Raw genomic sequence first — 27,990 nt, 5'->3', positions numbered from 1 at the left:
GCTTACCGTTGAAGGATTACGGTGGGAAGATGTTTTTTTAATACCCATTGTAATTCTGGTCGTTCTAGCTTACCAAGGAGAGTGGTAAATACTTCATCACATGGAGTTTTCACACCAGGATTGCCTGTTTCTCTTAAAAAAAAAAAAAAAAAAGAAAAAAAAAAAGTGCTGTAACTCATCTCTGGATTTATTGAGTTAAATACAGGAATCTCTGGATAGAATTCACTGGCCTGTGTTGGCTGGGAGGTCATATTCACAGATCTTAATGTTCTCTTTCGGCCTTAAAAACCTATGAATCAGTAAAAGCCTGAATGCTCAAAAGCGTAGCCATTTTTTATCATCTTAACAATTTGTATGTTTCTTACTACTGAAAAAGCTCATGTTGTTGGGTAGCCTATTGCAAAAGAAGCTATTCATGCGTTTAACTGCTCTAAAGACAGATTGTTACCCCAGTCTGAAGTGCTCAGTTGTAAAAAATAAAAATCGCAGTGTCCAGAGGGTAGAAAACTTTTTTTTTTCTGAAGGATTCAAAAGGTGGCCACATCTCAGCTTTTCAGATTTTTAATCGTTTTAGTTCTACACTGATTCACTTAGATTGGGCTACTATTCAGCAAAACTATCCTCCTGTGGTAGAGAGTAGAATACGCAAAGGTCATTAGTATTTTAATAAAATTTACCATCCTGGCTTACATCTTAATGCAATTACAGTATGTTTATGCTTTTTTCATAAAAAATTCTTCCATGCTAAGGTATCTTCAAATCTTTCAGCAGAAAAGCAAGGTTTGGGGTTGGTTGGTTTTTGTTGGAAGTACTGAACGTGTACAACTTGGCTTTTCAGCAATAGGAACTGCGAATTCTTATCCGTTCTGTAAATTAGGCTTGTATCAAACCCTAATTTTAGTTCAGCAGACATTGCTTGTGCCATAACATGGCTCTGCAGAATTCACTATCGCCAAAAGTTAAATGGAAAAGCCCAGCCAGTGGAGCAGTTTTCCTGTTTCAAATGGGAGGAGGCTGCCCTGTATGGGCGCTGTGCTTGCTCAGGACCCTTGGTACCATCAATGCAGCTGGTGGTCGGCTGGATTGCAGCTGCAGACCTAGGTCTGACAACTGAATGCCACACAAAGTGCTCTTATAAATAAAGAGAAAATAACTGCCTTCGTAACTTGTAATAACTTCTCAGGTGAATATTCTGGAGTATATTCCAGCAAACTTCAGATATTTAAATAACTTCCCAGAATGTTTTGCAGTTCAGTTTTTCCAGTTACACAGAATTAAAGTTTTCCAAGAAGATGAAGCCTTGTTATCTTTACAGGTGGTTGAGCTGAAGCCGGGTGGAAAAGATATTCCCGTTACCAGCGCTAACCGAATAGCGTACATCCACCTGGTGGCAGACTACAGACTGAACAAACAAATCCGACAGCATTGCCTCGCTTTCCGTCAGGGACTGGCCAACGTTGTGAACCTTGAATGGCTTCGAATGTTTGATCAACAGGAAATACAGGTACTTATGCTTAAAACTGCAGAAAACATTTGTTTCAAGCAGCATTTTTTCCCCTCTAATACATTTGTTTAATTTCCTTCACTATTAGGTTCTGATTTCTGGTGCCCAGGTTCCTATTAGTTTGGATGACCTTAAATCTTTCACAAATTATTCAGGTGAGTATATTGTAATTATATTTTAAAAAGCTAGGATAATAAGCAAATTTATTTTTTCCTGCACCAGTCATATAGGCTTTTCTTTTATATAAGTTGTAGGATCTGTTCTTATGAATACTGGGAGCCATAGATATGCAATTTATTTTATTTGCAAGCTTATATCTATGTTTTGAGCCAAGTAATTAGAGGGCATGTAATTCCTTTACTAACTCATAGAATCATAGAATCATTTGGGTTGGCAGGGACCTTAAATAAAGCCCATCTAATTCCACCTCCCCTGCCGCAGGCAGGGCCCCCTCCCACCAGCCCAGGCTGCCCCTAGCCGCATCCAGCCTGGCCTTGGGCACTGCCAGGGATGGGGCAGCCACAGCTCCTCTGGGCAGCCTGGGCCAGGGCCTCACTGCCCTCAACATGAAGAATTTCTTCCTGATATCTAATGTAAATCTACCCTATTTTAGTTTAAAGCTTTGTTCTATCTCTACACCCCTGATACAGAGTCCCTCCCCAGCCCTGGCAGGCTGCTGTGAGGTCTGCCTGGAGCCTTCTCCTCTCCAGGCTAAACAATCCCTTGGCCTGTCTCCATAGCAGAGGTGCTCCAGATATCTGAGCATCTTGGTACAAAATGGGTGTAAGTCAGTGATTGTGTCTGGTTGCCCTGTCTATAAAGCCATCCCAAATGGCTTTGGGATGGTTGCCTCTGTTAACACATCCAGACCATTTCTAAGGCAGCCTGAACTCATACTTCTTCCTTGTGAGACATGCAATGTATCTTCATTCTTCTCTGCATTTATCATAAAATGCTAAATTTTAAAAATACTAAAAAGTAGCTACTGTTATCCTGAGTCCACATCCTAGCTTACTTCAAGGTAAGGTAGGTAAGTTGATGCATTAAATAACATCCTGAATCTTGCAGATTTTGAAAATTACTTAGTTAATGACAGCAACCCAAACTTACTAGTGAAATGCTAAACTAAAGAAAATTAATTAAAAATAAGTAGGTTTCAGTGAAGGAAACCACAGTTAAGAAGCTGAGAGACTTAATAGCCATGGGTATACAACAAATGAGAAACTCGAAGTGCAGTGATCAAAGAGATCTGTAAATGAGAGGGGTTAGCAATGTAAACCTTTTGGTGTCAATATTTTCCCCAAGCTTTCAAAATTGTATGCTAGGTTTTCTGAGGAGTTTATTTCTTGCATAAAACTGTTCAATCTATAAATGATTTTAATTTTATTACAGGTGGCTACACAGCAGACCATCCTGTAATTAAAATATTTTGGAGAGTTGTAGAAAGCTTCACTGACGAAGAGAAACGCAAACTTCTCAAGTTTGTAACAAGCTGCTCTCGGCCACCTCTGCTGGGGTTTAAGGTATGTTCTGACTTCTTGGCAAGTTTTTGTCTATGTTACAGCTTATGATACAAGCCCTTTTTTTCGGTAGGAATTTAAAATTAGAGAATAATGTCACTTCCTGACTACAGATACAGTTTAAATGCTTGCACTTGGATATAATGAATAAAAATATTTCATTGCATTGTTTTATTGTTTTGTATTCTAACTGTAAAATTTAGTGGGCCTAAAAAAGCAATGGCTAAAGCTCTTACTCTTTGTTGTGGAAGGTCCTTTCTCTCATTTCGTATTCCTGTACAGGAGCAGTATTGCCACCAGTTTTGAGGAACAGGTTGAGTTAAGAATAATGTTGTCAAAATCAGGCAAAAGATGTTTTAGGTTATAAAAAATATTAAATTCAACCACTGAAATCAAGCATTTGAGGCTGGCAATTTATTGTGCATCCTTCTAATTACCATTTACCTCCTTATAAGATCATGGCTCGTTACCCTTTGTATTTAAATATTTTGCTGCTATCTTTATAGTTTTTTGTTTACAGGGAAGCTGAATTGTGAAGAAAACCTGTCCATTTTTGATAAAACTAAAGAGAGGATGAGGCACAGTGAAGATATATTTTGAAATTAAAATAAGTAAAGAAAATAAAAGGACATAAAAGAATAAATTGCTTAGTACCATCACCTTTAGTGCAGTGGTCAACAGTGTATTTACTGTTGTGCTATTTAATAAATCTAATATTAAGCTGGGTTTACCGAGAACATAAATACAGACATGCTTCACATAATTGTTTTGAAGTAAGGATATGCTGAGCTGTTTTGTTTTGCTGCGGTCTTACAGTTGCTAAATAAAGTTGGAATACATGTACTTAGTAACTTTTGACGTGGTGAGGTACTGTGATATGATATTTAATTAGCAGTAGATAGTGGTAATTGTCTACACTTATTAGGTGAAATAAGTAGATGAACCCATAAGAAACCAATGCAAGTTTTGTGTAAGTGCTAAAGCTGTTCTGTAGAATACCACGCTTACTCTATTACCTAGTGGTGTGAATGAGCATTTGCTCAGGGAGACGGATACTAACACTTTATAGGGGAACAAGGATTTCAGATGTGCACAATAGTCTGGAAGTGGAAACAATATATTTGTAATATTCCAAACAATATGTTTGGAATATATTTGGAGTTCATTCTGATTTTTTCTTCTCTTAAAATCAGAATTTTAAAAATACTTGAAAGGCAACTGCCAGAAGATTTTCCAGATCTGTGAATCAGGTCCTTCCTATGCTGGAGGTGACATGTGATAAAAGATGTCAGGTGTGAAAAACAAAACACATGTATCTGAGATGTTTGTAGTACTTACCTCCATTTTTCTCTTACTGAATTAAACAAAATTCATTCTAGGATTTTCAGACTCTTAATGATTTATCTTTTTTCATCAGCACAGTTTTCCTCTGGAAAACAGACAAGATGTTCCAATATTGAAAATCAATGGTCTCCATTGCAGACACTCTGCTGCTTGAATGATCTGAAATAGATAAAAACCTACGTGTGTTATCGTACAGGAGCATGTGGAACAGTTGCTAGGGGTAACCAAAGAGTACTTGTGGTGGCTTAAACAGCTGGTTTTAGGCTGCAGGGTGATTTCAAAGTGGAGGTGTTTTCAGTGCCACATTGGGCAAGGAGGCAAGGCCCTTTGCCCTTGACTTCCCTCTATCCCTTTGTGCATTGCACTTGACATTCTCCTCCTCCTTCAGGCCTTTCATTTGTTTTGCTGTGTCTTTATGAGCTGGTACAGGTATGCAGAACTGTCGTGGTGTGATCATTTCAGCCTTGTTTGGGTACAGTCTGTAACCCTCTGTGCAGTCTCACCTTCTGCTTAATCCGTTCGGCTGCTGCAGTGAGTTCTGTGCGGTGCTGTCAGCATGTGGATAGGCAGCACACCCTGCAGCTTCAGCACCTGCACTCTTCAGCTCTTTCACAGGCACCTAGGAGAGGAGTGAGTGCTTTCAGATGGTGATTTGTCAGAAGCAATGGATCTAGGTTATTCGTTGGATCATTTGTGTGACTAGTTACTTAAAATCCTACACGTACATGTATTTCTCTTCCTCACATGTGCCTGGAGAGTTTATCACTGCACGGTCTCATTACTCTAGCAACAAACAGGATTCTACAGGGCAGTGGGAAGGAAAATGAGAAAACTGTGAGGTGCGACCAAGATGGATAGAACAGAGCACATCAGTCGTGTAGTGAAGGGAGAACTGGGAAACGGTTGTGTGGGAACAAAGTAAAGACAAATCTAGAAATGTTGTCACCCTACTTGGAAGGGAGGAGCAGGAGAGGCAGATGTAGCTACCCAGCTCTGAGGTGGTGAATGTGACATTTGAAGAGATGCAGGAAGAAAAATATTAAGAATGACAGTGACACATTGAAAACAGGATGCAACAAAAGCAAGCGTGGAGAGTTGTAAGTTTGTGTACTTGGGAGAGAGGCAACAGACTGACTTCAATATATTTGGCTAGGAAAAAATGGAAGTAAAATGGAAGTGCAATAGTTACTGCTATAATGCTGAAAAATCGGTAAGTTTTTTTTTTAAGCAACCGTAAAAGGGGCTTGCAAGTGTAGCCACATGCAAGTCTTGGTAACAGAAAACAGAGTGAAGAGGCATTACTGCTGTTTTGCTGGGCAGCACTGAGCAGGAGTTAGGTCAATTACTTCCACAGTGCTTGCCACGCAGGTTGTCTTGTAATTTGCGAATGTGGATTACCGAAGTATTTTTATTCAAATGGGTTTACCTATAAACCAGGGGGTTGCCAGGAAATGCTGGCCAATATTTGCCTGAAAAGGAAAGTGGTAATTGGTATTGTCATGAGCAGTAATCTCTTGGTAGCCTATGACAATGTGATGCTTAGAGCTTTGCATGCTGTACTTTGTGGAACCTTCACCTGTTCTTAATATTAGTGTATGTTGATTTAAGACAGAACAGAATGGTTCTGTTGGAATGGGCCTTCACAGATCTTCAAGTACAACTGCCTGGCCTCTTCAGGGCTAACCAAAAGGTAAAGCTTAATAAAGATTTATTAAGGCCATTATCCAGGTGCCTCTTGATCACTGACAGGCTTGGGGCACCAACCACCTCTCTAGGAAGCCTGGAGGACTCTGGGGCTCTTTTTCTCCAGACTGGAAAACCCAGAGAAGGGAATATCTTGACTTTCCTACCTTACAGGTAGCACAGTCTAGCTTTACATCCTTTAAAAATTTGGAACTCTTACTGCCAGTTTCAGACTCAAAATAACATTTGCTAAAGCTAATTAAAGTTTAATAAGTTTAATAAATGTGATTATTACAGAAAAAATCATTAAAGCACGGTTGAAAATTGTTAAGCTCCAATCAGGTCAGATAACAAATGGATGATACTTTTCACTTCCAAACTATTGCAGCTTCCCGCTGTACGGTATTTAATTATGCAACAACTGGTGCCCTTGGCATGACATTTCAATTCAGAACTTAATTTTTCCATTTTTAAAGCTAAAGTAGAGGAATTCAATTAGCATTTTGAAAGGTACACTAAAAATGCAGCATTTTAGCCATGAAATACTTTTTAAGGCCTCCATTTGAACAATAATTTAACTTAGAATTTCATTGACCTTCTGCCTTTGGAGCTGGGATTTTTTTTTCCAGTCTCTGAAATCAGAACTGCTTTACCTCAAGCGAGCCTTTGATAAAATGAATACTTCGTTGCCAGCAGAAGCAGTGCCTAGAAGTGACAAATTATATATGTTTTTTTTTTTTTTTTGCTATGGACTTTTCCAGAAAAAAAAAATCCCATTTATTGAAACAAAATGTTACATACGAAATTACATACAACAGACAGAAGCCTGTTCCTCAGATCCGTGGTTATCGCATCATGAGAATAATCAGGGTTTGACAAGATTCTGTTATTAGAGTCATTGTGCACATCTGAATCATCCCAGTGACACCTGGATGGTTTTGTAATTATGAAGAAGCAGCAGAATTGCTTTAAATACAGGTAGTTCTTTATTCGGAGAACATGAAGTACCTCTTGATTGAGAGTTCTAGACCACCCTAGTGTAAATAATTCCATAATCTAACACACAAACAGATCTACTGATGTCATTAGTACTGCTTGCCTTAAAATTTATAAATTTTAGGCTTCTTGAAAGATCAGTTTAGATAGAAATCTCTTTAGGGCAAGAAGAACATTTAACTTGAGTCATGGCTAGTATCAGACATTTGAATTTAACAAAGAAAATGATAATATATTGTGGTGTGTAATAAGGTGTGAAGTAAAATGAAGGCCTGATACTTACCTGCATGAAGAATTTATACATCTGTGAACAAACTGAAGTTCTAGAAGGAAAATGCTGAAAGGGCATGTGTGGTCATGTTTTGTTTAGGATTTTTTTATTTTTTTTGGATGTCATAGAAAGAAACTTAACGTGGTGATGTAACTTCATTAAATTTCTGCTTACAGTCTGGTCAGTCAGTCATCCTTTTTCTCCTCAGAATATCACTCCAACAGGACGAGTAAATGCTCGTGTAGTATTTGTTCATAAAATTGGAATACTTTTAATCGTCACTAGAAGAACGTAACTGGCATGGCACGTCACTTCATTAGCTAGAGCAAAAATCGGTTTGTTGGGATTTTTGTGTGTATGGAAACAGTCTCTTCCCTGCTGGTGGGGGGCGGTACAATTCTCAGAAGAAATCATGTCATTCCACACTAAAAAAAAGTCATACGGTACTCAAACATGACAGAATATCCTCTTCTGTTGCTGCTAGTGGTCTTAGTTCCCTGCGTTCAGCATCTACTTCACTGGTACAAAACTTCAGTGTAACAGGAACTCCTCATTCTCCTGTTCCTACAGAAGGAATGGGATCCACGTGCATTTGGGAGGCTTTGGAAGAAGAGCCTATGGTTGGGAATCCTTTGTTTCTTTCTCACAAATACAACTAGGATTTTCTGCATGCCACAGTTCTACTCTTTGCATTTTGTATTTCACTTTTTTGTAGCATCCTATATTTGGAGAATAGAGTGCACAAAGAATAACAAATGATTTCTTTTTCCTTAGAACCAGATAGATGGCTTCATGTTTAGCAAGGATTTTGATGAGGATGGGATAGAGAGGGAAGTTCTACCTGATTCAAAAGGGCTTTTGGGATCACCAGGAATGAAAGGAAAAGAGGGGGAAAAAATGTCATCTATTAGGGGTTAGATTTGGGCCTTGTATTTCTGTTTTTTGACGTGTTTTTTTCCTCTTGCTATTTTCAGGAGTTATATCCTGCGTTTTGTATTCACAATGGAGGATCTGATCTAGACCGGCTACCGACTGCCAGTACCTGCATGAACTTGCTGAAGCTTCCTGAGTTTTACGATGAAAATCTGATGCGAAGCAAGCTCCTCTATGCCATTGAATGTGCTGCTGGATTTGAACTAAGCTGAGTCAAACTGATGCTTACTTGGATGGTCTGCAGAGGAACGAACCAGTGCCTACTCGATAAGCAGCACCCATACCCAAGCAGTTTTAAGGGAATTCTGTCCGAATTTCTGCAGCTCTTATGTCTTATCAAATGCCCTCAAATAGGTTTCATTTTTAAACACAGTTTGTTAGTTAGCTTTCATTAATATTACATTGACACTGCTTTATGATTCAAAATACTGAATGCTGTTTGCAGTGTGGTTGTTCTGTGTTTATGTGAAGAAGGAGCACGTTGAAGAAACAGTGACATCTCAGTGAAATTAACCAAAGATGAAGCTTTGGCTTTGTGCTGTTCAAGTATAAATAATTTCCCAAACTGGCAATAAAGTTGTGTACCGTGCAGCACATTGGGATGAGACAGGGCTAACATCCTGTAATTAATCTTTCAGATGAAAGCAAAGCAGATGTTTGCAGATAGCCCACAACTGAGAGGATAAAAATGCTCATTACTGGTAACCTAACATCTTGACTTGCATTATAGAATTGTTTACAAACCAGAGTTGTTGCAATTAAGGTATGACTGATTTTGTTCCATACTACCTTCCCTCGAGATGGTAGGCACTGAGATAAACGCTTAGGATATTTTTTGTGCTTTCCGGAGAAATCAGATGCACAGGCTTATTTTATTTTAAGTTCAACCTTTGGCTGCATCATTATCGCTTGAACACTGTCGTAAATGGATCTGACTATCCATGTTTTGTCTGCTCCATTTCTGTCTTTTGTGCCTGTACAGATTTTTTTTTAATGTATCGGACTCCTGTTGCATAGATAGCACATGCAAAAGTCATCACTTTGGAACATGTAACAGCGATTAAAATTATTTGAACCAAAGTTATCAGGCTTTATCTTTTATATTTGAAGCCTGTGGTATTCACATTCCTTTTCCCTATCATTTCTTTCCATCCTAAATGCCATACCTGTGTTGTAGACACTAGTCAAATTCATAATTTTTTGTGATTAAACAGCTTTTATATCCACCTGCCTGCAGAATTTCTGCTAAGACAAGTAGGTGGGAATATGCTGCTTAATGGAATTGGACGATTGGATATCTGGGGAAAAAAGTGGTTTCGTATGGAAGGAAATGATCCCCTAGTGGTAGGCACATCGCTGGGTATTCATGCACAAACTGCAGTCAATTCAAATATGGGATTATAATTCAGACTGTAAGGTTCATAACGGCATCCCTCTGAACTTTAGTTTTATATTTTAAATCACCAACATTTACAATCAGATTTGTATTCATCACTTATGCAAAAAAAAAAAAAAAGTGCTGTTACTGAAAACTGTTGGATTTCATATTTAAGAAGCAGTAACCAGCAATATCCTTTAAATGTGGGGAAACGGAGTGATTTTAAGATGTTTACTAGTAACCATATAAATGTATAATTTCTTAATTTGGGTAATAAATGAAGTGTTAAAATGCTATTTGTAGTCTTGATGTACAGAAATAAAATGATTGGTTTTCTTTTTGGTTTTGCTTTAGGCTTTTTATTTATGTTAAATATTACATACCCAACCTATTCTTTATCCCCAAATTCTTTTCTTGTATATTTTTCTACATAAATTATGGAACTTGTAAAGAGGTTGAAAATGAGACCAGTAATAGTGGAACTGCCTCCTCTTAATTAGGAAATCTGGAATCTTCTCTTAGAAAGCATTATTTATTTTATAACCTAATGGTTTAAATATTTTGAAATTATTTTTCAATTTCATTCTTTGCTATATTGGTAGTGTTGTATTTGTATTTTGTATAATTAAATTAAAATTTATTAAATACTCATATTCAGAGATTGTTCTGGGGCCAAGCCACGTATGCATGACTGGTAAGGTATGCTTTCTGCTTTTGTAAAGGAGACAGTGCACACTATTCCTGTCTGTCACTGTGAATACAAGCTCCAGACAGAGGGTAGGCTGGAGGAAGAGTGGTTTGCAGGTAGCAGTAGTCATCTATTTGCAAGAATCGCACACACAGTGGAAGAAAACTTCATTAGAGAACTTGAGTTCACTGAAAATACTGTTTATTTCTTCAGAAACTGGTACTCATTGATCTTGTTTTGTATATTCTGTACATTAAGTACGAAATTCTGACATAGGTCAGTGGAGCTGTAGCCTGGAGATTTCATTCTGCATTTAGTCAGTTGGAAATCTGTGCTGCGACAACTTATAATATCACTTCCAGTATTCAGACTGCAAGAAGAGGGTAGGACTTTCCTTTGGCAACAAGTGTTCTCCATTCTGCCTGTCAGCTGTTTTTGCATTGTCAGGGTGAAGTATGGGCCCCTGCTTTCCAGTGATTTATTGCTGGATATTTTAATAAGGAGCAAGAGTATGAGAAATAATAGAGGTGTAGATGGTCGTGTCCTGAGGAGCTAAGTGGTCTAAACGATCTCTCATAGCTCTCACAGAGGAAGAATTGTTTATATGTGGAAACTCATTTTCTGTTTTTTAAAAACAAGAGCAAACTCCTTCCTGGTTGTGATGCTCACAGAGTTTAGGTGGGCAGAGACAGGAAGCACTTTGCGTGCAACTAACCTGAAACATCGCTGATCATCAGAATTATGGCAGTACTCAGTATTGGTCTTGGAGTTACTTCCTGTGCAAGACAACCCTTCCTTATGGGCAATTTCCATACTTAACTGCTTTGTCCTCCTAGATCAGTACTCTTTGAAAAAAGGCAGCATTTTCTGTTTGGTTTTTCAAAGAAAAGGAAATTTGCAAACTTAAACTTTTTGTTCTCAAGGTTTATCTTTATAATGGAAGAGTACACGTCCTTCGTCTCTCCACAGTTAAAAGGCATAGAAGAGGAATAAAAGAATGGAAAAGTTTAGCATTTGGTTTATTTATCTCATCAAGAATTTTTCTGGATGCTCATTTAGTCCTGCTAGCTGGATATTAAAACCAAAACAAAAACACAGGAATAGTTTGCCTTGTTAGTTAATCCCCTTTTCCATCGTGGCCCTAGGAGCCATGCCTGTATACATTTCACAAAACTTGCTTTTTATTTCTAGGGAGAACTTACATCAACAAAAGAGAGATTTGGCTGTAGCTTCCTGAGTGAACACTGAGGTGGGAAAAGGTTGAGTTGAACAAGAATATCTTCAGTTCATTTTTGTGGGGGGTGCTCCATAATTAATATAAAATGAGCTTCCTGATGCTATTAGTAGTAGCGTTTGACATCACTTGAGTAATCTAGCAGAAACATCCTACTTTGATCTACAAAGGAGATTGGAATTCAATAAAACAAAACCAACAACTTTAAGCAGTGCAGCGAGCTCATGCTAAATTTGAGTTAAAACCAAAAGCTATTTGTTAAATGCCAATGAGACAGCACAGACTCTTTCTGCCACTGAAAACAGTACAGCACAGAAGCAAAGGAAGAAAAGAGAGCTGTTTTTCTTGGATTGTTTTGTTGGATCTGTAAATTTTTTTTGTATTTATAATTATATGCAAAAAATTAAAACCTTTGCTCATATACATGAATCTGTGTTAATAATGGTTTGTGATGTAAATGCTTGTTACTATTTTTTTCCACGTTGCTTTGCCTGTCAGTAAAGGAGAGAAGAAATGAACATGGTCTGTAAAACTGATCAGGATATCTATATTTTTATTGACTTATGCTTTTGTGAATAAAATAATTTGAGTTTTCTTGAAACTTTGCAGAAATGCTCTTTTCTTTCATTTTGCAGTAAATTTGGTGTTCTGTGGCTGAAGCTTGGTAGTATTGAACCGGTTTTAAAAGGGAAGCTAATGTAAACTCTTCAGTGGTCTTGAAGCTAACACTGCTATGTGACAAGTTGTAGCTTCAGTTTTCGAGCTCTGAAGTTCCCACTCCGTCCAGCTGGAGCTACAAGGTCTAGCTTTGGTTCATAGCATCTTTCAAACAAGGTACTGAAGAACATTGACACGCTCTGAAATCCTTCTTTAGAACATTTGGGAAGAACAAAACTTGTTCCATGGTTGAAAACAAGAGAAGCTGTAATTCAGTGATGAATTGTACTCTGTCAGCAAGTGTGTATGAAAACATTTCTTGTAGAATCCTCTGGAATTTCTTTTGCAGCACATACGTGATACCCTCTGAAGATGTAATTTCTTTTTTTCTTTGATAATTAGGATTATTTTCCTTTGCTTTTCTAGTTTTCTCATTGCTAAATACACCTCTAGTTCCATAATTGTGCTTAAGAAGTTAGTGTTGTGCATGTTTATCTTGGAATACTTTGAAACAGCATCACATATTCTTCAGCTTACCTGGTACTGAAAGTTTGATCAACAGAAAATGATTTAAAAAATCACCTTGTAGGCCACTTCATCATTTAGGTAAAAGAATTAATAAAACACAACTGCCCAGATTCCTTGCCTGTTTTTCTGTATGTGTCTGTCAGTCTTGAAAGCCAATACAACTTCTGATGTGTGTTGAGAAACAGCACAAGGCGAAGAGTGGTTGTGAAGTTCCACCAATTGAACACATTCCAGAGAACGCAGAATGGCTGAGGTTGGCAGGAGTGTCTGGGAATCGCCTCTTCTGCCCCCTGCTCACAGCAGGGTCACCTGGAGCGGGTTGCTCAGGGCCTTGCCTTGTCAGGTTTTGAGTATCTCCATGGGTGGAGACTCCATGACTCTGGGCAACCTGTTCCAGTGGTCAGTCACCTTCACAATGAAATGTTTTCAGCTAGGTTTAAACATGATTTCCTGTATTTCAGCATGTGCCCATTGCCTTTAGTTACAGAACTGTAGGGTGGTTGAGGTTGAAAGGGGATCTCTGGAGGTCATCTGGTCCAACCCTCCTGTTCAAGCTGGACCACCTCAAACAAGTTGCCCAGGACCATGTCCAGGCACCTCTTTTAAGTGCTCTGTTCTGCCACTGTGCACTGCCAAGAGTCTAAGCCCTCTCCAGGCTGGATGACCCCAGCTCTCAGCCTCTCCTCATACTACAGATGCTCCAAAACCTTAGTCATCTCTGTGACCCTGCACTGGAGTCATTCCAGTATGTCCATTTCTCTCCCGTACTGGATGACCCAGAACTGGACCCAGCACTCCAATGTACCTCGGCAGTGCTGAGCAAAAAGGGAGCAGCATCTCCCTGGACCTGCTGGCAATAATCCACATTGTGCAGCCCAGGATGCTGTTGGCATTCTTTGCTGTACAGGTGTCCTGCTGGCTCGTATTCATCTTGCCTACCAGGAACCCCAGGTCATTTTCTTTCTGCTGCTTCTCAGTCAGTTGGCCCCCAGGCTGTAACGATGCATGGGTTTACTCCTTGCCAGGCACAGGACTTTGGACAGAATTGGATGAGTACTGAAGTCTCAAGGTATTTCTTCGTTTCAAAGCTCTCTTCTTTACTGGGCTGTAAAAGACATGACCTTCCATTTTTGCCATGTTGCATCAGGATTGTTTTGCAAATGAAGCTCTCAGCTCAGCCTTACTCTGCGTCACAGTCAGGGCCAGTGATTCAGCTATGCGTTTTGCAAGAGGTGTGGATTTTGAAATACAGGTAGTTCTGTCATGTCTTTAGAGTAAAGAATACAAGTAGTGAGTTTCCATAAGAAAAAAATAGAAAACATTCAACTCTGTGTGGACAAAGCTTTGCTACCTCACAACAGGAAGCTTGGTAAGACCCAACTAAAGAATTCACAGAACCTAAAATAGTTTCTACGTGTTTTATTTATTTATTTATATATTTCCTGTATTTCGTTCAGTTATCAAGTATGATCTTTGTTTTGTGCAGATCATAGCCAGAATCTGCTGCCTACAGTGAAATTTGATGTGCCTTGTAAGCATATCCTACAATACAGGCGGATGATGACTATTATAGCATGATAGGGAAAATACTGGTAATAAAATACATGTATGTACAGGTATGCAGAGAAAAATGTGCAAGTCTGTTTCTAGACAGCACAAAAGCTCTTAGGAATTTAATTTTAATTTGGTAAAAGTACATTTTGAAGATATTCTGACAATAAAGTAATTTGACTTAGGTATTTGCAGACTCAAAATGAAGTTGTTTTTCTTTTTTTTTCTTTTTTTTTTTTTTTCTCTTGGGTGCTGACTTGTAGTGTTATTTTACCTTTGACTCCTATTGGATGTAACCTCATGCAAAATTCATTTCTCTCTGACTTGTTCAGTGAACAGAATAGCATCTTCAAAATACTTTTTGTGGACTCTTCCAGACTTATGTGACTGGAGATGAGGCAAACGCTACTTCTCTTCCTTGCCTGTAGATGTCTGTAGTTGTTAAAAGATTACACTTATCCTGCAAGGCTGGATTTAAGATTTTTGTGGCTTTGCTTTTTCATTTCTAGTGTTGCTTTGTCTTTTCAATCATTTTGGAAATCTTTTATTAACTGCAAAGTAACAGAGATTCAGTAAAAAATGGAGGTCTGTTGTTTTCACAGTTTTATAGATATGATGCTAAACAACAGTAGAGAACTGTAGGACTAACGTTAAATCACCTAAATGCTTATTCACTTCTTCCTCCACCAACGCTATCAAACATCTAGTTTGAAGCTGCAATTTCCTGGACAGACTTCTGTAATTTTGCTGACCTCAACAAAAGTTGGCAGCGCAATTCTAGGTGCAACCCAGCAAAGCGTGTCGGGCAGTCAACAGCAGAAATGTGGGAGTTCTCACTGGCACCAATGAGATTGTTTAAGCATAACACGTAGAGATATCCTGCTGGCTTCATTTCATGCTGCCAAGGGATGAACTTTTCTTGTGCAATGGTTAAATCATTGCTGCTCGTCATTGCCAGAATTGTTGCTCTCCAGTCTGGGACTAAGTTTACCTGCTCCGCATTCTGTTTGCAGGATTTGTTAATGTATTCATAGAAACAGTTTGCTCAAATATCCTGCTATTTTCAAGATTATTCTTTTCCGCATTCCCAGAGCAACTGTTAGTAACATTTGTGTAAAGTTTGACTGGAAAGAGGTGTTGCATTATTTCTATCTTACCCTGTGTTTATAGTTACACATAGCTCTCGGCTGCTGAAGAAGGAAACAGGCATCGCCAGATGGTGTTATTGCAGATCATCTTGCTACTTCTGCCTACCCAAATGTTACATCTAGGAAAAACATCTCTCATCAGCTGCTATGTAGTTTTGCTGTATGTTGTCAAACACACCTTCTGAAGAAATGAATTCCGTCTAGCCTTCATATCTTTAATTAAGAATATATATTTTTTTCATTACTGCTGTAATGTTTTTCTTTTTCTCCTCTCTGCTTTCAGACAAACAGAACTTTCAAAGTTCTGTACAGATGTTTGAGACCTCCTTATCTATTAGATCTATCCAGCTATTGGTGAAAAATGACATGCTATTAACTAATATTTGTCTTCGTTATATGGATAAGAAAACATATCCCTGATCAAATGAATGAACAGAAACGCTGATCGAGCTCTCCTTGTAAGGAATAAACACTTGCCATAAGCTTTGAGATCCTCTGGCTGCCCACAGCTGTTCTTAGATTGTTGTCTGTGCATCCCAAATAATCACTAGAATGCATCTGATACTTTATGAGGAATTGGGAGAAACTTCAGCTACCCTGAAGTGTTTCAAGCTCTTATCAAAAGCATCCACTCTGCTCAGGCTTTTGGTTACAAAGAGGAGCGCAGATAAACTTGTAACCTCTTGATTACCTAGCTCCATACTGATGAAAACGGAGGTTGTGCTCAGCAGAAAAACTCTGGAGAATTCTAATGAAAATTGGTTATTTTGTGCTTTTAATGCTCCTACTTAAAGTTTTAAACATTAGGTGTATTGCCCATATTTCAAGTCTAATTGTTTCTGATAAGCTATCAGCAAAAAGTTAATGCTTATATTTAATTAAGTGGCACTTTCCAGAATTACTTTGCCAGTACTACTATAATTAAATGATGTGAGAACAGTCCTTGATAAATACACTCATATTCTTTGCTAACACCAAAAATAGATTCTGTAAATCTGTAAATAGAAAAACTGGATGCATTAAGCAGCAGATGAGAGCAGCAGGCCAGGAAGACTGCAGCCATTACCACATGAAAGAAACTAATATTAATCTCGCTCTAATGCAGCATTTTCAAGCATTTCTTGTGTTCTGATGGGCTTTTCATAATTGACCTCCATAAGTCATAAAAAATGATTAAAAAAAAGAATCTGGGAACTCTGCGAATTGCTAATACCTCCTGGAATGAGGCCACATAATTTCCATCATTAGGTTATAGCTACCAGTTAGGCCTGAATTCATCTCACTTACCTCCAGCCGTCTGTAAGGTGGCTGTCTGGGCACTTCCAAGGAGGGAGGCAACCCAGATCCAGAGCTCTGGGTTCTTTCTTTACTAAGACACCCTGGAGGTGCCCCCTCCTTCTCCCTTTCTTGAAGTCTAAAGGGCTTAAAGTGGATGCTTGACTACTGGCAGCTCAAGTTACATGAAAGTGAAAGCTGATCTTTGCCTCTTGTTCCCAGGTGAGAGAGGAAAATCCTTGAGCAGTGAGGATCCTTTGGTACCAGTTTATTCTTGTGGGAATAGAAATGTTGTTTTTGCAGAGTTACATTGTTTAGAAGGAGGGAATGTGGTACTGAGATATGCTTACAGTGATAAGAAAGTTTAGCAGGCGACCTAGTGAAATGCAGACAACCAGACTCCTTAGGACAATTAGGTGAAAATCACGGTGTCAAGTCAAGTCAGATAAGTGAAGAAACATTACCACTTCAAGCAGTAAAAATGTCAAAAGAAATTTGAAATTTAACAGGCCGGCAACTGAAGGCCATGCATTGTGTGTGAAGCATCAGATAGATTGTGAACCTGGATTACCCACTCAGTGGGGAAACAGGGGAGGGTCCTGCCATCAAAAGGTATATAAACTGTGTTTTGGAACTAGTAGATGCGCTCTCTCCTGCTTGTGGGGCGCCCGCCATTGCAATCGCGAATAAATTACTACTTCACTGAGATCCTCGCCTGAGCCTAAGTTATTGGCTACGGAGTGTTTCTCACAATTTGGGGGCTCGTCCGGGATCCAGTCACCTACTGGGGAGCCCCACCGCCGCAGCAGCAGGAAGGCATGCCCCGCTGATTTCAGCGGTCCTGTGCATCGACGGTGGCGGTTCTGCGGAAAGCTGACAGAGGGCCCGAGACTGGTTAAAGAGGCAGGATCCGTGAAGTAGTGGGGAAAGGAAGAAGGTAGGCACTCCGGGTTTTTAAGAATCGATCCGGTAACTCTGTGCACAGACCAAGGTAAGAAATATTAAGTATTGCCTTGGGGGTCGGGTATCTGGTGTATGGTAAGCCCTTGCACGGGGAAGTGCTGGCACTACACCAGGGGAATCTGGTGTACGGTAATCCTTGCACGGGGAAGTGCTTGGAAGTACACCAGGGAATCTGGTAAACTCAGGTGTGCGGTAACGCTGGCACGGGGAAGTGCTTGGCGGTACACCCCCATCTTTCAGTACGTTAGTGTGTGGTAAACTGCAGAAGGGAAATTTCTGTAGCACATACTGGCGAGGGTTAGGAAAGATGGGAAGTACGAGTTCCAGGGAATCTGGTAAACTCATAGGTGTGCGGTAACGCTTGCACGGGGAAGTGCTTGGCGGTACACCCCCATTTTTCAGTACGTTGGTGTGTGGTACACTGCAGAAGGGAAATTTCTGTAGCACATACTGGCGAGGGTTAGGAAAAATGGGAAAATATGAGTTCCAGGGGACAGGGAGATATCCCTGGGGGAGTGCCTACTAATAGTTCTTCCTGAAGAATGATAAGAAATTGGAAACATAATCCCAAAATTAGAGGGATTGTAAAAGAAAAATAATTTTAAAAAAGGTTAAATATTGTGTATCAGTCTGGACAAAAGAACCAATTAAGGAAACAGCAGTATTTTGGCCAAAATACGGGTCTGATGAAAATTCAGGCTTTAAATTTATGTGTAAACAAGAAGATTCCTTTTTTTAGAGAAGGAGCCAAGTTATGCTCCCTATAATCTTAATATTGAACTGGTGACAGCAGCAGTCACTCCAGGAAGGGAGACAGGGGCTGTAATTAACACTGTCCCTAAAGAAGGATCGTACTCTAGGTTCTGGCAAGAATTAGAACAAGGTAGAAGAGATATTGAGAATTTTGCCTTCCCTGATACTAACAGTACTAACAATAACTGTGTATCCTCTTAGGTGAACTACCCCCCCCTCCTTACCAGCAGAGAGGTTAGGACTTTTAAGAAGGAGAGGAAGTCTTTATTTGAGGACCCCAACAGCCTAGTTGAACAATTAGACCAGTTCCTACGACCTGATTTATACTCTTGGGGGAGGGAATTATGTCTATAAGTATGTTGTTTACAGGGAAAGAAATGGGAATGATCAGGAGGAGAGCTGCTATACAAGAATGGGAAAGAGCTCATCCTCCAGGACCAGGGGTAATACCGGCAGGGCAGAAATACCCACTTGCCAATCCTGGCTGGAATAATAATAGTGTGCAACACAGAAATCATATGAGAGACTTGGGGTCAGAATGAGAAAGTACTTGGGGATGAGACCTGAGGACCCAGTATCCCAAGGGCTCTTGAAAGTTCATTGTGTGATTAAAGCCTGGCAAAATATGCAGAAAATGCTTCAGAAGGTGGGGGGATGAAGTGAACTCCTGCGGGAGGCCCTGGAGGTGTGTGTCCGGAGGGGAGATAAGAAGGAAAAAAAAAAAAAAAAAAAAAAAAAAGAAGGAGAGCGAAACAATGGTATTGACAGTGCAGCGGGTAGTGAGACAGAGGGTTGGAGAAAGAGGAAGAAAATCTTCAGGGGGAGTCAGGGCCAGGATGGGAAGGAGAGGAAGAGAGATGAAGGAATGGCAGGCAAAGAAGGCTGCCTGTGTTGTGGCCTGAGTCCTAGCAGAGACAGGCTTTGATAAGATGTTTTAAGTGTGGCCAGGCTGGCCACTTCGAATAGGAATATCCGGAGTGGAAGAAGGAGGAAAGAAGGAAAATAGGATGAAATATGCTATATTGGTATGTTGTTTATCTTGGAGGGAAAAGGTATGGAATTAAGTTGGACCCTGACTGAGCCTTTGGTGCTGGTATTAGAAAAGTACAGGCTGGAGAAAGATAAAGGAAGTGTTAAAAGTGTTGCTGAAGGTGTTAAAGGTGTGGCATGTAGTATTTAACACAGCTGTTTGAAATTGAATGAGCAGGGAAAGGTGATGTAGGCATTATCTAAGTAACAGTCTAGAAGTTTTGGTATATTTGCATATTTGCTGTGGTGTTTGTTCAGTTTCCCAAGCATCAGGGAGGGGGGAACAGCCTGCTCCATCAGGGGCCTCTCCAGCAGGGGGGCTTCGGCTCCAGCGCCTGGAGCGCCTCCTCCCCCTCCTTCTGCACTGACTTTGGTGTCTGCGGGGGGGGGGGGGGGGGGGGGGGAGTTCTCGCTCTCCCAACTGCTGTTGAGCAGCAGGTTTTTGTTTGTTTCTTTGTTTGTTTTCGTGGCTGTGCTCTCACAGAGGCAGGAGGGACTGTGTTGCTCATGGCTTGGCTCTGGGCAGCAGTGGGCCCCTTTGGGGCCAGATGAAATTGTCCCTTATCTACCACGGGGAAGTTTCTGGGGCTGTCACTGCAGTTTCCCACCCCCACACCCCTCACACCCCCCGAACCTTGCCATCAAACCCAATACACTGGGGAACAGCTAAGTCATTACTGACTTCTAAAGTATCAGGGATTAAATTAACTAATGAAACCCTAAATGTGATGGGGGTAGAAGGGACTGGGATAACAGTGCCACTTTTGGGGAATACCAAGCTGAGACCAGGGGATAAAATGATCACTGGGCAATTATTGTATGTATCCAAGGCGGAGACTAACTTGTTGGGAAGGGATTTGATGATTAAATTGGGCATTCAAATAGTAAATTGTTAGACTGGAATAACAGTGTTATGAATGGAGTGCTCTCTGGCCCTGAGAGCAAACATACATGTATATTCACCTCTGACTGGAAAGACCCTGAAATGGGGGCGGAAGCAACAATATAGGTGGACAATTTTACCTCAGGGGTTTACAGGGCCACCTATCTATTTGGGTAAATTCTAAAAAAGATTTTGGAGCAATTACAACCTCCCAAGGAGATATTAATGTTACAAATATGTGGATCATTTTCTATTGTCAGGACAGGAGAAAAGAGTTGTGAAGAAAGCTACTAACAAGCTATTCAACTTTCTGGGAAAGCAGGGCTTGGGAGTATTGAAAAATAAATTACAATATGGAGAAAGAGAAGTCAGGTATTTAAGGCATTTAATGTCTGAAGGAAAACAGAATAAATACAGAGAGGATTCAGGGAATTGTTGAAAATTAAGAAAGAACTAAAAAGTTTTAAAAGAAAGATTTTTTTAAGGAATCAGGAGCTATGAAGTCTGAAGGAAAATGGATACTCCTTGATGGGAGAGAAATGCTGAATAAAGGGATAATGAGGCAAATATTAACTGTTTTACATCAGAAGAGTCATTGGGAGGTGCAAGCAACATGTGATGTTGTGCTAAAATGTATGTCTGTATAGGAATATACACTTTAGCGAAGCACATATGCAGAGGATGTACTATATGTCAAAAGGTAAATAAAAAGGTCTTCTGTAACCCATCTAGAGGGGGACGGGAGCCAGGGATTTGACCTTTCCAAAGTATACAGGTAGATTTTACTGAGTTACTTGTTTGTCCTAATTGACCACATGTCTGGATGGGTGTAAAGCTTTACTGCAAGGGTTAAAGCAGGCCTTAGCGATTGAGTGGGATTTTCACAGCCCCTGGCACCCCTCCTCTTCTGGGAAGGTGGAGCTAATGAATCAGACATTAAAGAAGCAATTAACTAAACTAGTGTTAGAAACCCAGCTTCCTTCGGTAAAATGCTTACTCCTACAGGTTTAAACAGCACCAAGAAAGGATATAGGAATTTCACCATATGAGATGCTGTTCAGATTGCCCTATTTGGGCAGAAGGGATGAGATACCACAATTCAAAACAAGAGAGTTTTCTTAAGAACTGTATTCTGGGGTTGTTCTGTTCTTTGTCATTTCTCAGGACCTGTGGGTTGTGGACTCAAACCCCACCTTTGGAATTTCCCATTCACCACCATCACCCAGGAAACCGGGTCCTGGTTTGGACCTGGAAAGAGTCAACTCCGGCCTGAATGGGAAGGACAATTACTAACCACTGAAACAGCCGTAAGAACTGCGGAAAAAGGTTGGACTCACTATACTCAAGTGAAGACATCCGTCGACGCTAGTACCTGGGATGCTGTTCCTACAAAAGACTTGTTGGAAGTTGAAACTGAAGAGAAAAATCTCATAGTGGACTCTGAGCAGGATAAGAGCTTACAATTGTAAACTAACCTTTTATTTTCACAGGTAACTAACGACTGTGACTTGTGATTGAGAGAAAGAACAGATCTATAGCGAATTGCAGTGCTCCCAAGGGGGGGTTGTTATAGTAGTAGTGTACATCTTTTTTTTTTTTTTTTTTGTATCGATAATTATTTGGAAACCTAAGGTTTAAAAATAATGACAGGGAAAAATCGATTACTAATTTTGTTTTTAGTGATTCTAGGCCTCAGAGAAGGCCTCGGTCAATTGGCAACTTGGAAAAGGCATGACCAGATAATAGCAAAAACGGGATATCCCGTCAAAATATGGGTGACTGTGACAGAGGGTTATGTACCACATTCTGTCACGTTTGATGCTTGTGAGGTGTTAGCTTGTGGAGATTTAAATGCCCAACGACAATTGAGCAGAGAGAACAAATAACTGAGAGAGACCCAACAGCCAGATTGAGAATAGCTGTATGGAAACAATCCTCTATTGCCATCAGAGAAAGGGAGAAACTCAAGGAGAAAACAGGAGAGAAAACAGGAGGCCCTCTGAAATGTGGCAGTTCAAACATTTGACATTCAAACAGGGTATGGGGATGTGAATGCCTGGATAGAATGGGTCAAATATACCGTCCAGAGTCTCAACCGTAGATACTGCTATGCTTGTGCCTCGGGATGACTGATTGCCCAGATAGTGCCCTTCCCATGGTGGTGGACCAAAGACTCCCAAGGGGTGCGATGTATGATTGCATTGTACCAAAAAAAGACTGCCTGGGGAAATGAGGCCTGTAAGTCTCTCTTTGCTGTTCCTTGCATGATAACAGTATCATGGTTCCCCCTGCATTCTCTACAGCTATAGGTAACCATACAGCTTGCCTCTCACGGCAGGCTGTGAGTGCTACCCAGCATCTGGGAGAATTTGCCTTGTGCTACCAAGGACTTGATGGGAAACTGCTCAAGACTAGAGATCCCCAGGGCAGATCTCTGGTGGTACGGTGGAGGGAAGATCTTACGATCCACCCTACCATCTAATTGGGAAGGCACTTGTGCGCTTGTTCAATTAGCTATACCCTTCACCCTGGCATTTGAAAGAGAAACATCACAAATACCCAGAAGAAGTAAAAGAGGCTTAGGAATATCATTTTATGATAGAGTATACATAGATTCTATTGGTGTTCCTAGAGGAGTTCCAGATGAACATAAAGCCAGAAATCAAATTGCTGCAGGGTTTGAGTCACTGTTCTGGTGGGTAACAATCAATAAAAATGTGGATTGGATTAATTATTTCTATTATAATCAGCAGAGATTCATCAATTATACCAAGGATGCGATGAGAGGAATCGCTGAACAACTAGATGCCATCAGCAAAATGGCTTGGGAAAACAGGATAGCATTAGATATGATGCTCACAGAGGAAGGAGGTGTGTTTGTGTAATACTGAGCAACCATTGTTGCACTCTTATACCCAACAATAGTGTCCCAGATGGCTCAGTAACAAGAGCATTGCAAGGGCTTACCACCCTTGCCAGTGAATTGGCAGAAAAAAAAAAAATATATATAAAAAAAAAAAAAAAGGCATATTTGCAACATTGATCGTAGTTGTAGGAGTTTTGACAGCCATTGGTTGCTGCATTATCCTCTGTGTAAGAGGACCAGTACAGTGGTTAACTGAAATCGCACTATTGAAACAAATGACCATGGAGCTACCGCCTTACTCAGATAAGGAGATAATGAGGAGATGGAAAGCAAAGAAAGCAAAGAAGAAGAAGTCTATCAAATTACACCTTAGAGAAAGGTTTTGCAAAAATCAACAGTTTATAAAAAAAAGAAAAGGGGGGAATTGTGGGAATAGAAATGTTGTTTTTGCAGAGTTACATTGTTTAGAAGGAGGGAATGTGGTACTGAGATATGCTTACAGTGATAAGAAAGTTTAGCAGGCGACCTAGTGAAATGCAGACAACCAGACTCCTTAGGACAATTAGGTGAAAATCACGGTGTCAAGTCAAGTCAGATAAGTGAAGAAACATTACCACTTCAAGCAGTAAAAATGTCAAAAGAAATTTGAAATTTAACAGGCCGGCAACTGAAGGCCATGCATTGTGTGTGAAGCATCAGATAGATTGTGAACCTGGATTACCCACTCAGTGGGGAAACAGGGGAGGGTCCTGCCATCAAAAGGTATATAAACTGTGTTTTGGAACTAGTAGATGCGCTCTCTCCTGCTTGTGGGGCGCCCGCCATTGCAATCGCGAATAAATTACTACTTCACTGAGATCCTCGCCTGAGCCTAAGTTATTGGCTACGGAGTGTTTCTCACATTCTGATTTATAGCTCAGCACTTCGATGCCAGCCTTGATCTGCCTGAGTGTTTGCTAGCACCTTCTACAGACCCACCATGCTTCGTTTGATTTTGCTATTGGGATGTTGATCCCAGCCCTTCTGTCAGGAATATCAGATTTATTGCTCGTTAGCACAATATTCAAGGCTTTTGCTGCAAGCAGCAAACCATAGAAATACTAAAGACTTTTGCTTTCAGTTTTGTAAATAACTTTGTAAAGTTGCAGATGGTTTTCTGAATCAAAAAGCTTTTCTGTTTTTTTGTTGGTTTTTTTTTTTTTTTTTATTTTATTTATTTATTTTTTTTATGCCTATCAGTAGATCTAATGTTTCCTCTACCTACAATCCTGCCTCTAAAATCTACTGTTACCTCAAATGAGAGTGAAAGTGGTTTTGGCTCTTTACCTGATGTAGTTCCTCCTTCTTTTCTTTATGCATGTCAACTTTTCATGCAGAGGTTGTAATGGGCCCTTCTATTGTGTGGAAAGCACTGATGTGACCAGTACTCTTTTGAGGACTTTCATCCTATTGTAAGACACAAATATGATTAACCTTAAAGCTTAAATGTACTTCTGAGAACTTTTAACTGAAACGAGTGTGACTAAATATTACATCAAACAGTGGGGCAGAAGAATTTTAATGAATTCTTTGGGAACTGGTTGGCCCTGCCCTGTGGTACCTGAGCTATGCAACTTGAGGTAAAAAGGTGGTTCAGCAGCAGCTGACTCCAGTTATGACTCATGGAATCATATCATAGGACATTGTTTTATCAGAATGCTGCTCTTCAAAGCAAAATAATCATAGCCACGATATCTCTTTTGAACTTTGGATGATCTGGGAGAAGCAGAGACTTTGCCTGGACACATAATGGGTAGATTATGACAGACGGTAGATCCCATTAGCTTGCAAAGTCATGGGGGCTGAGCTGCCCAGCTGAAGACCCAAGAGGTGGGCACACTGCCACACCGGGTTAAGGCAACCAGGGCACTGGGCAGGGTGGTATGAAAACAGCATTTCCATCACTGCTTATCAATGAGCAACGTTGTTCTGATCAGAAAACAAACAGAAACTAGGAGAACAAGACCATGAGCGTGTATGTTTTTGAAACCACTCTTAATGTATGTTTCTCTGTTAACCTCTACAGGAAGCTGGTCAAAAGGGAGAGAGCTGTCACTTAATTTTTTATCGTTTTGTCCTGTTAGTCTTGTGCTTGCAAAGTTACTGTTAATGTGTAACCCACCTCTGTGCATGAAAGATTGTCTCTGTAAGGTTACGCCTTGTAAAGATGGCTTCAGATGGTTATTTACCAACAGGGGGAGCTCGACACCTCGGCAGAGGCTGAGCAAGCCAATGGATGCTGCTTTAGAGGCAACATCAGCCTGGAGCCTCTGGAGTTATTTCTTCGTGCTCACAGGCCCATGGGATACAAATAGAAATCCCTTAATTGCTGCCTCTCATGTTTCCGAATTTTCCCAAGTCCATCGAGGTCCAGTAGCACTCGGTGCCAGCCCCCCAGACTTTGAGCTGCGTGCTGCAGAATTGTTTAGATGTTCCTGCTCCGGGTTCCAGTCTGGGTACAGTGCCAGAGCTGACCACACCTGGTGCTTACAAGGAACAAGGCCCAGAAATCCATCAGCTGGGGACAATCACAGGAGGGGCTCAGGTCTGGTGGGGACAGGCTGGGTGGGGTCACGTTGTTTTATGACTGCGCTTTTAAAATTTAGAATAGTTCAGCTGAGGACACTGACTTTGCACACTCACCCAGACCTCTGCAGTATGCCCCGCAGTACCCCTTCCAGCTGGCTTTGTCATGTGCTGTATTTATGGCAATCCCCTGCCTTTCCCGGTAACCTAGAGAATGGAAAATTAAATGTCAGACACACAATATAAACAAACTAAATATATATACACACACACATAATTACTTCTTGTGTTAGAAGAAGTGCAATATTTCCAGTATTAGATAATCTGAACTGTTACAGATAATGATAATAAGTTAAAAAGTTGCCCCAATAAATGATATTTTTAATTGGTGGCTGTACAAATCACCCCTTCTGCAAAGTCTCAGGAAACATATTCACATCCTACTTCTAAGACAGAGAAATGTTAACCAACTAAAATATATTTATGCATTTTTTCTAATTACTTAATCTTTTGTGTCTTGGTCCTTGTTTGCAAATATCTATGTGTGTTTTCTGTGTTTTGCTGCAGAAAATGCCAAACTGGATCTCATACAGCAAGCCCTGCCCTCAGCTGTGAGCAAGGCATTGCACCTTCTCATACCTTGCTTTCTTCAGCAGCAAAGTTGGTCTCTAAGCCTTCCCAAACATTATTTCTATATCTGAACAGTGTTACTGGAGGCCTATGCAGTCTAGAGTTAGGCCAACAGTGTTCCAAAAACCTATGGACAAACACATTTAATTGTGTCGGGCTTATGACAAATGTAGTAAAGCAGGAACGGTCCAAAGCGGATTGATGTAGTGTTGTGATCTCAACCTGGTGGTTCCACCCAGAAGCATGCTTCCTTGCCATTGTTCAACCTGATAAACAGAAGGTTTTACAGTCTGGATCCATCGTGACATAACTTTCTTATAAAACTGACTCTGTAAAGAATTAAAGTTAGTGCTTTGTGTGCTACCTCTAGAGTCATTACCACAGGAGAGATTTTTAAAAGGCTGAACAAAATATGAACGTTTTTCTCACCTGTCATTGGTCATGAAAGGTTGAGAGAAAAACTCTATTTCCACATCATGTAATATTTGAAGGTCTAGATCAAAATTTTATATAATTTCCTCCCAAACTACACGGTGCTGACCTGCCACTTGCCTTTGCACTTTGCTGGAATGTGAATCTTCAGAGGTTTGCAACAGGACCTTTGGAAAGATCTGGTCTAACCTCCTATTCTTTGTAGTTTTTAAGTGGACAAAAAATTTCTTGTACTTCACAGCTAATTGCTGCTGAGACACTAATAAAGATGCTAGCTGTCACTCTGATCTAAATTTAGAGGCTTGTTTCCATGACCACAATTTAGCACTAAATCTCATGGAACAAAATTTCTTTTGAAGGCAGCATTTACCCCAGAGCACCAAGCCTGTAATTTCCTCGGGGATGTCCTGAGCCTTGCTCAGTTGTAGGTTTCCTCTGTCTTACTCCAAATTTTGCTTTCTTCTTTTTGAATTCATCTCGTTCCCTCACAGACACCCCAAATTCATGAGCAGCCTTCCAAGTGACTTTCGTTTGTGAGCGCATGTTTTTGGTTTGGAAACTTTAATTTCTCCTTGGTGATCTCTAAATCAATGCTTCATCCAGCTTTTTATGAAAGCGCCAAGAAAATTACAACACTTTAAAGCACAGATAAAGTGTATTTTTTTTAAAAAAAGAAGAGAATAATCTCTCAGCCATGACACCAGCAAACCACCTGCTGAAGGACGACCCACACGGCCCACAACGGAGTATGACCAGCTGCAAAATGACAAAACTGGCCCTAAAACACCTGATGTGTGAGGGCAATGATTTTTGAGTTTATAGGAAGGTGCGTGAAGGGGAAGAGGCTGTAATTCACCGTTTCAACGTCTGAATTTATCCTTACAAAGTGTGTGGGTAAAACGTCTGGTTTTCACCTCATTTTGCCCCAGAAGCACACCTGGAAAACTGTTTATTGATTTATTGACTCATTTGGTTTCTTTATTTACTTATATATTTGTATTTTCACCTCAGGAGGACGGAGGGAGCCCCCCCGCCTGCCCTGAGGGGAGGGGGCAGAGGGGCGCGACCGTTACGACCGTTGGAAGCCGCCCGCGCCCCCCCCCCAGCCCCCCCAGAGGCCCCGCCCCCAGTCCGAGGCCCCGCCCCCTCGAGTCGCGCC

At 40.4% G+C, this 27,990-nt stretch overlaps 1 protein-coding gene and 1 long non-coding RNA gene across 4 annotated transcripts in view; one reads left to right on the top strand and one right to left on the bottom strand.

Annotated features, from left to right (window-relative positions):
• UBE3C (ubiquitin protein ligase E3C) overlaps positions 1-9,972 on the top strand; it is a 77,027-nt gene extending 67,055 nt beyond the window's left edge. For both annotated transcript variants that reach the window (XM_005026016.6, XM_072033831.1), the window contains exons 20-23: positions 1,316-1,504; positions 1,593-1,659; positions 2,897-3,027; positions 8,293-9,972. In XM_005026016.6, the coding sequence (XP_005026073.1) occupies positions 1,316-1,504; positions 1,593-1,659; positions 2,897-3,027; positions 8,293-8,463 (558 nt within the window). In that variant the 3' untranslated portion in view covers positions 8,464-9,972. The remainder of the gene's footprint in view (positions 1-1,315; positions 1,505-1,592; positions 1,660-2,896; positions 3,028-8,292) is intronic.
• LOC140001636 (uncharacterized) lies at positions 7-27,944 on the bottom strand. Of its 2 annotated transcripts, XR_011807110.1 has the most exons (6): positions 26,829-27,944; positions 25,366-25,976; positions 24,531-24,650; positions 4,872-4,987; positions 4,363-4,527; positions 7-132 (listed from the first exon to the last, which is right to left on the bottom strand). It is a non-coding gene; the product is annotated as an uncharacterized lncRNA (long non-coding RNA). The 2 variants fall into 2 exon arrangements; XR_011807109.1 differs by having other exon boundaries at positions 24,531-25,976.
• Positions 27,945-27,990: the final 46 nt, after the last annotated feature.

This window comes from Anas platyrhynchos, chromosome 2 (genome assembly GCF_047663525.1).
Source record: "Anas platyrhynchos isolate ZD024472 breed Pekin duck chromosome 2, IASCAAS_PekinDuck_T2T, whole genome shotgun sequence".
NCBI lineage: Eukaryota > Metazoa > Chordata > Aves > Anseriformes > Anatidae > Anas > Anas platyrhynchos.
Note: the sequence above shows the minus strand (reverse complement) of the source record. Positions and strands in the feature narration are given on the sequence as shown.